This window comes from Cygnus olor, chromosome 14 (genome assembly GCF_009769625.2).
Source record: "Cygnus olor isolate bCygOlo1 chromosome 14, bCygOlo1.pri.v2, whole genome shotgun sequence".
In the NCBI taxonomy this organism is placed as follows: domain Eukaryota; kingdom Metazoa; phylum Chordata; class Aves; order Anseriformes; family Anatidae; genus Cygnus; species Cygnus olor.
Genome location: NC_049182.1, coordinates 1,671,687 through 1,684,955, shown reverse-complemented (window position 1 = coordinate 1,684,955; position 13,269 = coordinate 1,671,687). Strand labels below are relative to the sequence as shown.

Sequence of the window (13,269 nt, the reverse complement as noted above, 5' to 3'; positions counted from 1 at the left end):
CGTTGCCATGGCGACCGCGGGGCTGAGGCGGCGGGGCGCGGCCTGCTCCCGGCCCCTGCTCCGGCCTCGGCCCCGCCTCGGGGCCCGGCGGCCGCCCCCGCGCCCCCCTCAGGCCGGGGGGGGCCGGCCCGGGGCCGCGCGCAGCCGCCGAGCCCGAGCCCGAGCCCGAGCCCGAGGGCGGGGCGGGGCGGGGCGGGGCGGGGCGGCCCCGCCCGGCGCCCGGCGGAGCCCCGCGGAGCCCCGCGGAGCTGCTCGGGCGGCGGGGCCCCGCCGGCGGCCCCATGCCCCGCCGCACACGGAGCCCCCCCCGCGGCGCGGCCCAGCCGGGCGGGTAAGGACGGGGCGGGCACCGCGCTGCCCCCGGCCCGGGGCTCGGCACACCCCCCCTCCCCCCACGGTGGTCCCGGATCCCCCCCCGGGCTCCCGGCCCCGGGGCCGTAAGAGGCGGGAGGGGCGCGGCGGTGCTCCCGGGGGGGCGGCGGTTGCCTCGCAGGGGGAAGCCTTTGGTTAACGTCGTGGTGGTGGTGGTGCTGCCTGAGGGGGAGCTCGGCATCGCGCCCCCCCCCGGGTGAAGCTGTCGCGGCTCGCCCTCCGCTGAAGGTGTCCGGGCTCGGCTGCTCTTCGGGATGCCGGGGCAGCGAAAGCCGAACGGCGTGCGGGGAAACGCGCACGTCGTGGGACAGCGGCTCTAGGAGAGCAGGATAGCTTCCGGAGGGTTCGTGTCAGTGCGGGGTGTTTCATGGGGCTCGAGAGAGAATGAGAAATTACTTGAGAAATAATAGCTTGAAGGTCCCACAAGCGCTGGTGTGGAAGCCCTTACCCACCGCTATGTTTACAAAGAAAAGCAGAAATCGTAGATCTAGTAACATCTTTTTTTGTTTCCCCCTTTTTTTTTTTCTTCTTTCTTTTCCTGTTAAAGACTGGAATATGAGATAGGCCCTGAACTGCTGTTTCAGGCTGAGACATCCTCAGTGTTTATCTTTTAGGTGGTAGTATTCGTAGACATTTACTGCATGTAAGTACGTACACAGTCTGGAGAGTGGTGTTCCCAAAGCTGTTGCATGTCTTCCGCCGTAACAGAGAAAGATTAGATTGCTTTAAGGAGAAGTGTTAATTGGGAAATAAAAAAATCTCCGAAGAACAATCATCTCGGATGCTTTTTCGTAGAAACAACAGGCCTCTATTTGCCAGAAACTTGGGATCTGCAGCTAACAGGTTGCAACTTAACCCCGCAAATGGGGAGCTGAATGTATGAGGCAGTGAACGGAGTAATACGCGCTGCTCGACCCAGGATGGCTCAAGGAAGCTTTTACACAACACGAGAGTCAGAAAGCGAGACTGCACTGTTTAGCTATCTGACACGTTTTCTCCCATCATCAGCTTCCCCCTGGGAAAATGTATGCCAGATTTGTTCTTTGCTTATCAGCAAACACACAAGTTGTATGGCTGCTCCTGTCTCATTCTCAGCATTGGACAAGCATCTTGAGAGGAAATCGTTCCTATCACGAGGAGCTGGGACATGGCTTTATAATCCTTCTCTTGGTTTTGACAGCGGCTCCCGCCTGGGAAACTGGCTCAAAGAGTTGCTATGAAGTGCCCTGGACCTCCAGAGAGCTCGAGACTTGCCTGCTTCCTGGAAAGTGCCTTAGCCAGAGAGACTAGGATTTGGAAAGTGCCAGTTTTCCACCGTCTCACCCTGAAGGTATTCTCTCCTGACCTCTGTGATCCCAAGGCTGAGCAAATTCAAGGGCTGTTAAAAAATCTGGTAGAGTAAATCAGAACCTGCCCTTGACTCATGCCTTTCTCCCCGTTGAGGGTGTTTGAATGCAACATGTGCTGCAGCAGGGGCTTCAACGTTCTCCGGAGAGGGAAATAATGAGCACACTCAGCACCTTATTCATCAGAGCTGGGCTTGGAGGTTCGTATGCATTGTGCAAGGGGAGAGCTGTGTGCTGCCCCATCCAGCCCTCCAGTAAAATTCCAGTACAAAGTGCCTGTAAGTGCAGCTAGAGCCTGGCTGGCTGGGCAAGGTGGAGGAGTGCTTTAAATCACGCCAACGTTTGCCCTTTCCCTTGCTCTGCAGACACAGAGGGCAACTTTCTTCACTTCAAGCCTTGAGACATCTGAAATGTTAATTAGGGCGCTTAGAATGATTTGAGTCTTCCTTTGGAGATATGTTAACAAAATCATCAAAGCACTAACTATCTTTTTTATTTCTGACTTTTTCTTCCCCTCAGGGTACGGATATCTCTCTGTCATGTTACGAGAAAACAGTTCTCTGGATTGCAGAAATCAGCTCTCGGTTCCAGTTCTACCCTGAAACATTCGCCTTAGCCATCAGCATCCTTAACCGGTTACTGGCATCGGTAAAGGTAGAGAATCTGTCAGTTTTTGTCTGGTTAGGTTACTGACTGCAGATGTAAGGAGTACGTCATCAGTTTATACGTAAAGCAGGTACCGCGCTTGGCAGCACATTTAGGGAGCAGTCAGGGTCTTCACGGGGGGATGTTTTAGGCATACGTACAAACTCGAGTGTTTGCCGAGGTTCTGCTGATTCACAGTCCTCAGCAGAAGTTTGTGTGACCTGCAGTCCAAATGCTGCCGTAAGTATAAAGAACTCATGTGTCAGTGGTTGTCTCTGCTAAACAGAAAACATTCGCATTACCACTTCTAGTGTGTTAGTTTTGAAATCACTACTCTTAGCCAAACTGTGGGGCCAGCTTTTTCCACAGTTCAAGCAACAGCAAAGTTAGGAATTGAACTGAGCCTTGGAGCTCTTAATTCTGGTCAGATCTATACTGGCACTTGACAAAAGCATATTAATGTCTTTGTTAAGAAGAGGAGGAGCGCTGCATTGTAAACACTGTTGCGTAGTGTCATCTAAAACCGTGGGATACGTGAATAAACATTGCACCACTAAGAGGATTTATTTTGTTTCACTTTGGATTTCCTTGATCTATTTTTGGCTTCAAATGAATCTTACTGCAGCTAAACTAATTCAGAAACAGCTGTAACTTAAATGAAAATTTGAAACTTGTGCGTCTGCAGTTGAATGACAATTATTTCTCCCAAGACTATCTTCTTTACCCAGTGTTTTCTTTTTCTCCCTTCAGGCCCAATTAAAATATCTGCAGTGCATAGCAATTTCCTGCCTTGTCCTTGCAGCAAAAACCAACGAAGAAGATGAGGTCTGTATATTTATAATTTCAAATACTCTAAACTCATCTCGTTTGTTCAAGGTTATTTGTGTTTCCAGGTCTTTTGACGACTTGGACATAACGAGGAAGTCTGAGTTTGTTTACCCTAAGCAGGCCTTAAGGGGTGGCAGTAACATTTTCAGTCCTGTTTCACCAGTGCGTGGAAGAGTTGTGACCTTTATGGATGAAGGGCTTGTATTTGCTTATGTAGTGGATGCATTTCCCTCCTGCACTTAAACCTCTCTTCTCATCAGAATCCACAGCTCGCAGTAAAACTTAGTCTAGGGGGACAGTCAAGACATACATGCACAGCTCTGTGTGCACAACATCAAAGTGCTCTAATTCTCCTGTGATAGGTCCTGGGAGGGTATGGTAGGCAAGACAAAGCAGAGGTTCTTCAGAGGAAGTTTAAAATGGATGAGTTTGCTTGGAGTCAAAACTAGTTACTGAACTTGGTGAGGAAATGATTGAGGTCTGCACCTCAAGGTGGGCACGTAAAATCAGCAAATACCCATGGAAGCGTGAGATTACAAGGGATAATCATCCAGTGCATCTAGCTAAAATCTCTCATGGCAGAAACGCACTGATAGGCTTCTTCAGACACTTATAAACATGAACCAAACAGACCTTGAAAAGCATTTCAGAGTGTATTTCTCCTCTTTCCTTCATTCTGTTTCGAAAAAGAACAGAAAACCGAGGCACTGGAGTCAGACGCGCTTCTCTTCAAATTCCTCTGCTGTAGCGAAATGCTCATCGTAGCCTTTTTAAGATGTATCATGGCGAGGTTATTCTTTTCCCCTCAGCTAAAAAGGAGAAGCTGAGTCAATGACCACAGGAAACAAGACAACTACAAAAGGCTCTGTAAAACAGGAAGCCTCCTCCTAGCTTGTCAGGGGAGCAAAGCTAATGAGACTGGTAGCAGGGAACGTGCATCACTGATGCAGCCTTCAGGAGGCGAACAGCATCGTTCTTGCTGTAGGCCTGGGGTTGGAGCCGGCTGCCCTGTGGTGAGTACAGGCCAGTCCTCATTTATTGTGAGCTACCTGAGGAGAGTGCTCTCCTGAACGAGCGGGCTGCGTAGCACTTTGGGATGGGTACAGAGTTGTTAGAGCCCTTCACAACACAGAGAAATGCACACAGCGCTGTGTAGGAAGGTGGCTTCTTTATTTTTATTTTTTTTTACAGGTAATACCATCGGTGAAGATGCTCGCAGTGCAGAGTGGTTGTAAACGCTCTCCAGCTGAGATCTTGAGAATGGAAAGAATTATACTAGATAAGCTTCACTGGGATCTTTACACAGCAACACCAATGGATTTCTTAAACATTGTAAGCACTAAGTTTTGCAATTTTTTCTTGTTTAAAGAAACAGCTTATCAAATAATACTAGAAAACACGTATGCACGCACGTACACACCCACACATCCTTCCCCCGATGCTTTGCAAACTGCCAGCTCTTAGCTATCTGCAAGCCTTTTGATGAATGCTACAGTGATTTTTATTTATTTTTTTTAAATTAACTGCTATTTAAAACCTTTCATTTTGCTCAAAAAATTTACTCCCATCTTTAAAGGACAACTAAAACGGACATTAAAAAGATTCTCATACTGCACAACTATACGCCATTTTTATTTTTTTTAAATACACACTGCAAAAATATTTCTAACTATTTCCGTTCTATTAATACTGTACATAGAAAGCTGTCAGTTTTGCTACATTTCACACACAGGTTTTTCTTAAACCATTTTCCTTTTCATCCCACTGATAATTCACCCTTGTTTTATGCAATTAGACCACCCCAATCTGGCACTTAGTTCACATTGCAGTTACTAAATATTTGATAGAAACAATTAAACTTTGTCTTCAAGAAACGATCATGTGCTAGTAAGGCAAAAATCATGTCATACAAACATCCTGGATCCCTTTTATAAGGTTATGTGCAAATATTAAGCCATCTTAGGCTGCTGATTGTAAAAACTGCCTTTCTTAGGTGCTTGTTTCCTCACTAAATTCAGAGTACATGGTTATTGGTTTTACTCTACTCATATCTGCTGGTCTGAACTAAATCTCCAAGATAGCAATCTGGATAACGTAGAAACTTCAGAAATTGTTAGGAAACACAGACCTTTTACATTCATTATAAGCTCAAAAACAGTTCAGTGGTTGGCAAGTACAAACACAAAACACAAAAAAAAAGGGTGGGGATGGGGGGAAACCCTCTTGGATTCCTGATACGAGATGAAATTAGTCTGTACGTCTGGTTGATAACATACGAAAACATACAAAGTTCACTGACCTCTGCTTTTTTTTTTTAAATATATATATATATATTTTCTTCTCTCCAGTTCCATGCCATGGTGATGTCCAGCTGGCCCCATCTACTAAATGGGCAGCCTCAGACGAATCCTTCCCGCCACGTTGCATTCTTGACCAAACAGCTACAGCACTGTATGGCGTGCCACCAACTAGTGCAGTTTAAGGGCTCCACATTGGCCTTGGTGATCATCACCTTAGAGTTGGAGAGGCTGACTCCTGATTGGTTTCCTGTTATTACTGATCTGCTAAAAAAAGCACAGGTAGGAATCAAAATGGCCTTTGGTTGCAAACCTCGAGGCCGGGACACCAATAAATAAATAAAGTGCACGTGTATTTACGATCCACATTGCACTTCAGCAGATTTCTGAGAAGCCTGTGTCCGTGTTCTGGCTTTGCTAGTGCTAACAGAAGGAGGAATGAAACTGTTAAGGGCTGGGGCCTTCCCTTTGGCAGGGAAAGGAGGTCTCCAAAAGAGCTTGGCCCCAGATAGCTCCCTGCCCCCTGACCAAGGAGATTCTCCCATCCTGAAGTGGCCGAAAGCACCTACAAAGCTGCCCACACGCTGTGTCCCCAGCTGCCCACTGAAGATGGTGAGAACTTCTAAAAGCAGTTACCTTGCTTTTAAAATCTAATCAATTTAGCTTCTAACGATACATACAAAAGGCAAGCTCTGTTGTGTTTTTTTTTTGGAAACTTTTCTCCAGCTTCATAAAACACGTGCTTTTTAAGAGCATAGGTTTAGAAGGCAAATGTCCCAGGTCGGCAGCTTACCATCAACTCATTTTGTGACTTTGACTTTGAAATAAGCAGCCGTCTGCTGTCCCTGCTGGACGTCACAGCCTCCTAAAAGGAGAGGGAGCACTCACCCACCTTTTGTGTAGTGGTTCAGGCGCTCCTGATTGAACGTTTTGCATCAGGGTCAGTATGCATATTGCTGATACGCATCTGTTGAGGTGTCCGATACAGCCTGTCCCTGCCCTCCCCCTAATTACAGTCACAGGAACAGAGACCAGACTAGAAAATAATTTATGATGAACTTACCAAAAAAAAATTCTTTCTTTACAGGTTACCAGTACTGAATTCATTCACTGCAAAGAGTTCGTGGATCGAGAGCTAATGCGTTTGCAGCCATCCAACGCCATTTATATTTTTTATCCCGTCACTCAAGCCATCCAGGGCCATCCCGAGGCAGGGTTAGCCTGCCCTTACCCTTCTGGATTGAAACATTCCCAGCAAGCGAGGTTGAGGGTGGCCGTAAGCCAGCCAGTTTCAGCACCTTTCACATCTACTCCAGCCCAAATTCCTGACGACGCCATGGAGACAGATGACTACTATGATGGATTCAGCCACCTGTACAGTGAGGATGGGGGAGTGGACGGTGGGAGGGGACACGTGGGCGGCTTCTGCCCTCAGCTGAGGCCTGGAGAAGGCAGCTCCCCCTGTCCTCCCTTGCAGGCACCTGAAAGGGACTAGTGGAGAGCACCCTGCCTTGGAAGCAGCGCCTGTGGGACCAGTAGGTCCCAGCAAACAGACCAACAGACACAACAGAGCAAGGGCACTGCTGTGTCTTTCAGAGGATAACGACAAAATGGTGTTATTTTCCTATTTATGCATTTTCTAGCAGTGTTTGCTACCCCTCATTTTTAACATCATGTGAATACAGAAAGCTGGGGAGGGATCGGTCACAATCCCACAACTCAGGGATCAGCTTGGCAGAAGGCTATGAGCTGTGCCAGAGAGCACCACATGCCTCAGTTTATTTTTTAAGATTGCTGTGATTGAGTGCGAGAGATGAAACATTTATGTCATCCAGCACACTCCATCGTTCTCTGATTGGAGCTAATGTGACTTGCCCCATGGCAGAGCGAAACAGGAGCTGCTTTCAAGGAAGGGGAGCTCCCACTGCTGGCTCTGTAAGAATAGTCCTCGGGTAGGACCAAGGTTTTGATTTAATAGTGACAAGGCCGTGAGCCAAACCATTCAGTTTTTCTTAAGTCCTTACCCTGGATCCAAGGGTTTTGAGGTCCGTGCTCCTTCCCGGGTGAGCCATTAAAGGCCCCCTCCAAGTTCCCGGGAGCTGTGGGAGATCACTTCTTGGCCGCAGACAGCACTGCCCAGCCTGTGCCATCCAGGCTGGTTCTTTTTCCCGTCTTACCAAGCTGGACAATGGAAAATGCCTTCAACTAATTCCTTACCACTACCAGAGTAGTATTCGTTAACTGTTAATCTCTATAGCAAAGCAGTTTTACAATCTACAAAGGTCAGTTTAAGCTTCTCTTGCACTTTTAAAAATGGCCTTACACGTTCTTTCAAAATACATGTTTTTTTTAACGTGTTTTACACAACAGGCCAGCATTTTCAGGTGCTAGTTGTACTAGTTAGAAGTCATAACCCAGACAGTACTGTATGAGTAACAATACCGTACCTGCAAGTCTGTCACAGAACAGGAAAGGCTCTCATGGAGCCCAGCACAGGCCACGTGCTGAGCAGGTGTCTCAGTGATAGCGGATAAATGAACAGGGAGTAGGGATAAGAAGGGAGCAAGGAAATCCTTACACTGCTTGGCAGCAGCGCTCACCAGTGCAGGAAGAAATTTTGTGGCCTTCCTTCCTTGGCTCATCTTCTTACCTGGTAGGAGAGAAAGTCCCGAACTGCGAGCTTTGCAGGAGTGACGTCCTGAGCAGCTCTGATAACAGCTTTCCAAAGTCTTACATTTAGATTTTGCCAGAGCTGGTCCTGAGGAAAGAATCGTATTTGTGCAGGGAGAAAGTCAAGCTTTTCTTTTGAAACTGCAAAGAAAGCAGTGCCCAAGCGCTCCAGAAGGAAACATCTATCACAGACTTGGTGCAAGAGACACGTTGAGCAGATGGGATTCGAACCAGCACTGAAAGCAAAGGTGTCCCCACGAGGCAAGTCAAAGCTACCGCACGCTGAGTGCTGTGCTGCGGGGGGAGCCCAGCCCCGCGCCGGGGGATGCCCCAGGAGCAGGGCTCAGCACTCCTCTGCAGAGCTGACACGTTTACAGGGTGTCCTGCAGCCGGGAGCTGGGCAGTGGTGTGCTTGCGATGCGTTATTTATTAATCCTACCTACGTCCCACAGGGAAGGTTTTCTCTTTGTGGTAGGGCTCTTTCCTCCCCCAGTGTGGCACCTTCCTTTTCTATCAAACTGTGACTTGACTGCCCGACTTTCTGAAGGAGGCAAGTTGTCTTTTGTAGTATACTTAATAAAATATAATCTCAGTCTGCACGTTCTCAGTGTGCTCCACGAAGAGGCCAGCAAAAAGGTGATGCCCACAGCAGCCCCTGCAGGAAGCTGGGGTGCGCGTCTAGTTCTCGTGTCTAGTTCTGCTTTTCCTCCCATCCCTTTTCCTACCATATCTCAAGCGTCTTCGCCAGCCGCGTTAACCACTGGAAATGTCAGCAGAAAAATTCTGCACGCAGTAATTAATGCCTCCGTACCACAGCAGCTCCTATGGAATGTTTTTCACCGCAGCTTTGAGCCTATATACGTAGTTTCTCGCCCGTATGCTGGGTAAGACGTTACAAACCAACAGGCCTGCTTTTCAAAACCCCCGCAGTGCAATCTGAGCCACAGTCAAGCGTGCACGTTAACGGGGAGTTACATCTGAAAGGTGAAGTCCGTGCTGAGAGGCCCAGCACAGTCCTGTATTCCCAGTCGGGGTGCAAGATGACCAACTGGAATGGGAACAGCGCAGCTGGAGGCTGCCTGCTCCCCAGCACGCTGCTTCTCTCTGGTAGCACAGGTCCTGCCCACACTTCTCCCAGTGCTGAGTTAGGATAAAGGAACTAACTCGCGGGGCCTGGCCCCAGCAGGCCGAAAGCGTTGCTTTTCAGCTCCCCGTGCCTCTTACCTTTGCGTTGCTGTCACTGTTCAGAACTGAACTTCCTGCCTTAGGGAACAGCCTGCAAACTCCAGGAACAAGCTGCAGCTGCAAACAGGACCGTTCTTTTAACGGAACGATAGCATTTGCCCTTCTCACTGGGAGAACCAAGTCCGAGGCTGTTTATAGCCTTTCACTGACTCTCCGGACGAGTTACCGTAACAGGACCAACGCAGCACGCCCCCAGCTGAGAGCCAGAACAGAACAAGCATTTTGTCCGGCCAAGTTTCACAGACGATGACTATCTCCTGTTTCAGTGCCTGTCTGCATGCATTGTGTGTTGCATGCACACTACAAACACAGGTCGTTCCCTCCCCCAAGCCTGCGCCACCTGCAGCTGAGCTCGCCCCTCGGCCCCGCAATCATTCTGCCGCACACCAGGGTCTGGCAGAACGAGCTGGATTCAGCCAGCGCAGCAACGGCTGGTGAACACCTGACGTGCTGAGGGCCAGTTTTGTGAGGTTTGTTTGGGGAATACTCAGTCCCTGTCAAACTCCAGAGAACATTTACAGAGCACTTCCAAAGAGCTCTTAAGGTGAATTCCCTTGACCTGGTAGAAGGGCTGTTTTCTCCCCCTCCCTGGGGTGCAAACACAGCCCAGCTGCCTGCCTGGGCTCTGTGGTTTGGAAACACAGCAAGCAACGGGAGGACCTCATCCCCTCACCTACCATCACCCTGCAACGATCACCACCAGGGAGAAAATGAACCTCGAACAACCTCGCTACGACTGCAGAGGCCCCAGCAGCTCCCAGGGCAAGGCGGACACAGCGCCGTGCTGGCTCCTTCCCACCCGTGCTGGGCACAAGCGCCTTTCCTCGCCCCTCAGAGCAGCCGCACACAGCAGGGACGGTGCGTGGAGGGACAGCCTTTCTCTGCTGCGGGTTTGAAAAAAAATTTTTTGGAAAAAATTAAAATGAAAAAAAAAAAAAGCAACATGAAAACTTTCGTGGTGCAGATCAGGGGAGCAGCTGAAGATTTCAAGTGTGCCTAACAGCAGGCTTTGGTGATTTTCCTTTCAGAATTCAGTGATGTTCTAAATGAATGTTTCCTTCATCAAACATTTACAACTTGTGGCCTTCCTCGCCCACCGCACACCACGTGAGCCCAGGCGTTACCTCCAACCGTGGCATAGGGCAGCAGCCAGCCCAGGGCCTGGGCGTACGGGTGCATCCAACACACACGTGGGACAAGAGGGTTAACAGAGGGAAGCTGGAACGGCAGCGAGGATTGTGAATTTGGACAAAGCACTGTGTTCTTCCAGTGAATATAATTAGCGTACAAAACGCGTTTAACAGATGTTTGTTAAACATGTCAGTTCTATTTTTATTAAACCCAACTTTGGTACAAGCAGGTCATTCCTGAGATTCATTTACAAGTTTGTTTAAAATGAAGGTAAACTAGGGCCTTGCCCTGTTCCTTTGAGGAGTTAGCCTGGGACACAAACATCAAGCTTTTTTTTTTTTTTCTTCCTTTTTTTAAACAAGTTATTTATGCAAGGGGAAGTCGGTCTGCTATAAAAGCAGAACATAAAGCCTGGAATGCCGAGACTCCAGCTTTAAACCGTTTCCCCTCCATTAACAAACTACATTTAGTTGTCCTTTAGAATGGTTCTGTTCTTACCCAGCACATCCCAGCAGGAACTGCAGGAGTCCGGGCTGGCCAGGCAGGAGCGCCGGTAACCGAAGAAGTAAGGGCGAGTGCGCAGGGGGCAGGGAGCTTCGGGAGAGGGGTTAATTGCGAGGCACGCGGGTTACAGCCCTAAGAAAACTAAACAAATTGAGGCTTGGGGATTTAGGTTGTAAAGCCTGTAAGTCTACAGAAAAAAAGCTACACAGAAGAGTTATTGCTAAGAAACGCCAGAGTCCAGCTGAAGCGTTAAGGGCGTTAGGAGGTTCTCAGGTTACAGCCCAAAACCAGACCAAGGAGAGGAACAAATGAAAATCCCATTACAGTGGCAGCTCAAGCAGCAAGCTGAAAACTTGTCTCACACTAACCCGACTTCGTTCCCCTTCCCTTGGGAAGTTTAGTCACAGTGTTAAGTGCCTCATCCAGGCTCTCACCCCGAAATTAGTGTTTTGGTTTCAGTGCAAGCCATGCATCAGCATTAATTAGCAATTTATCTTTTGGCAAGTACCTCAGATTTCGCCTTTATCAAGAAACCTGATCAAGCAAACTTTTCCCAATCAAATGATACAGTGCATCTTAGTCCTTGCTATGTAATCTCTTCTGTGCAATATATGGCAAGCTTAAAGGTGAAAGCACCAATTAATTTCTTCTGCATGAGATGTTTTGGCCTTAATAAATCTTCTAATTAACATGTCTTCCTGTTGTTATGGAGCATGCGCTGGGAAGACTAAAAAAGCTACAGAAAGAACAAAAGAGAATCAATGTTTAAGTTTCAGTTATTTACAGGAGGTAGAGACAGCACAAAAGGTCAAAGCGCAAACGTAACGCAGGCCACCCGGGAGCATGCAGGGCCGGGTACACAGGAGGAGACTTTGGGACTGAAACCATCACAACTTGGAGAAGCTTTCATGGCTGCCAAGATTGTGGTTGGGACTGGTTTGAAATTTTAACGAGGGCAGACTGCTGACAGAGCATTTGAGACACCCCATGCTGTAGGGAGTGGGGCAGGAAGGGGCCGTGCGCTGTCCCCGGCCTGCTCCAGCCAGGCCCGGACCGCAGGCACCTCGGCCTGCCTGTCCCGTGCCCGTGCTCCCAGGTTCCAGCCCTCACAGCTCCGCAGTTCTCCTCATCCAACAGCCAAGGAAACGAGACGAGGGAACGAGGCCGGGTTTGGGGCTGCTTTCTGAATGCACGGGCATGGCCTGGGACCTCAGTCACCGGGCTTCAGCTCTGAAACTGTAAAACTTGAGCGGTATCTACCTCATTGCAGGATTGTTTCTATATAAAAAACACAATATTTCACATTTCTCACGGCCTTGCGAGCATCTTTAGGGGCTTTGTTCATTCAGCAATATTTGTGCAATCTTAACCTTGCTCCTATGGAAAAATACTCACCTACGTACATCACCCTATGCACTTCTTCTCCGGCCTCCTAGAAGATTTGGCTTTAAAAAGTACTGGGATGGGTAAGTTTGTGAAACGTTTCATACAAACCGGTTGGCATCAGCTGCAAAGTCCCATTTTCAGGCTCATCCTTCAAGAGCTTAAGAGGCCCAAGTGACGCGACCCTAACGCGGCCCCGGCTTCTCTCCTGGTCAGCGCCCTGCAGGTGCAAGCACGGGGCCTGGCAGCGCGGGGCCTGGTGCTGGCGTGACCAGCCTGGCCCTATACAACGGTGGGATGCAAACAGGCTGCACACAGAGGGACCAGGCTGCCCGCTGCCCTTTAAGCAAGCTGCATGTTAAATGCAAAAAGCACAGGCCTCTTACACGAACCAGTTCCTGCAGCAACAGCACGGTACGTATTCGCGTTTCTACAGAGATTTCAGAAGCAGCCAGTACCACCGACACGTGGTTTTGTTCCTGAAATGAGGGGTGCAGAAAAAGCTTCAGTCAGAAGCACCACTTCAGCAACACCGTGCACCAGCCAGGCTCTGCTTTTTGTTTTTGTCCCAGGTGCAGCACTGATCTCAGTCCAGTAGCAAATAAAACCCAGGGACACCCAGTTAACTGAACATAGCTTCACGGGCAGCAGTGCCCCGCAGAGCTGACACCAAGAACAGAGCTTTAAGCAAAAATTTCATCAGCAGCAGCCCCTGAAAAGAGAAACCCGAAGTGAAGCTGTGCACTTTTTTGGCCATGATGTGGCCAAAATAACGCGGTAAGATGCGTTTTTCCAGAAAAAGCGTACCGCTCTGGTTTATATGAAGAGGAAGTACCCTTCAGACACTG

At 48.9% G+C, this 13,269-nt stretch overlaps 2 protein-coding genes across 3 annotated transcripts in view; one reads left to right on the top strand and one right to left on the bottom strand.

The window, feature by feature from the left end:
• Nucleotides 1-209: 209 nt before the first annotated feature.
• CCNI2 (cyclin I family member 2) lies at nucleotides 210-8,753 on the top strand. Of its 2 annotated transcripts, XM_040573957.1 has the most exons (8): nucleotides 210-331; nucleotides 1,553-1,702; nucleotides 2,238-2,372; nucleotides 3,114-3,188; nucleotides 4,383-4,523; nucleotides 5,540-5,770; nucleotides 6,576-6,867; nucleotides 6,966-8,753. In XM_040573957.1, the coding sequence occupies exons 2-8, from the start codon at nucleotides 1,589-1,591 to the stop codon at nucleotides 6,971-6,973; spliced, it is 996 nt and encodes a 331-aa protein (XP_040429891.1). In that variant the 5' UTR covers nucleotides 210-331; nucleotides 1,553-1,588; the 3' UTR covers nucleotides 6,974-8,753. The 2 variants fall into 2 exon arrangements, with proteins under 2 accessions (XP_040429891.1, XP_040429890.1); XM_040573956.1 differs by having other exon boundaries at nucleotides 6,576-8,753.
• Nucleotides 7,725-13,269, bottom strand: part of SEPTIN8 (septin 8) — a 38,267-nt gene continuing 32,722 nt past the window's right edge. Inside the window, exon 10 of the mRNA XM_040573953.1 lies at nucleotides 7,725-11,774. Coding sequence (XP_040429887.1) covers nucleotides 11,720-11,774 — 55 coding nt within the window. The 3' untranslated portion in view covers nucleotides 7,725-11,719. The remainder of the gene's footprint in view (nucleotides 11,775-13,269) is intronic.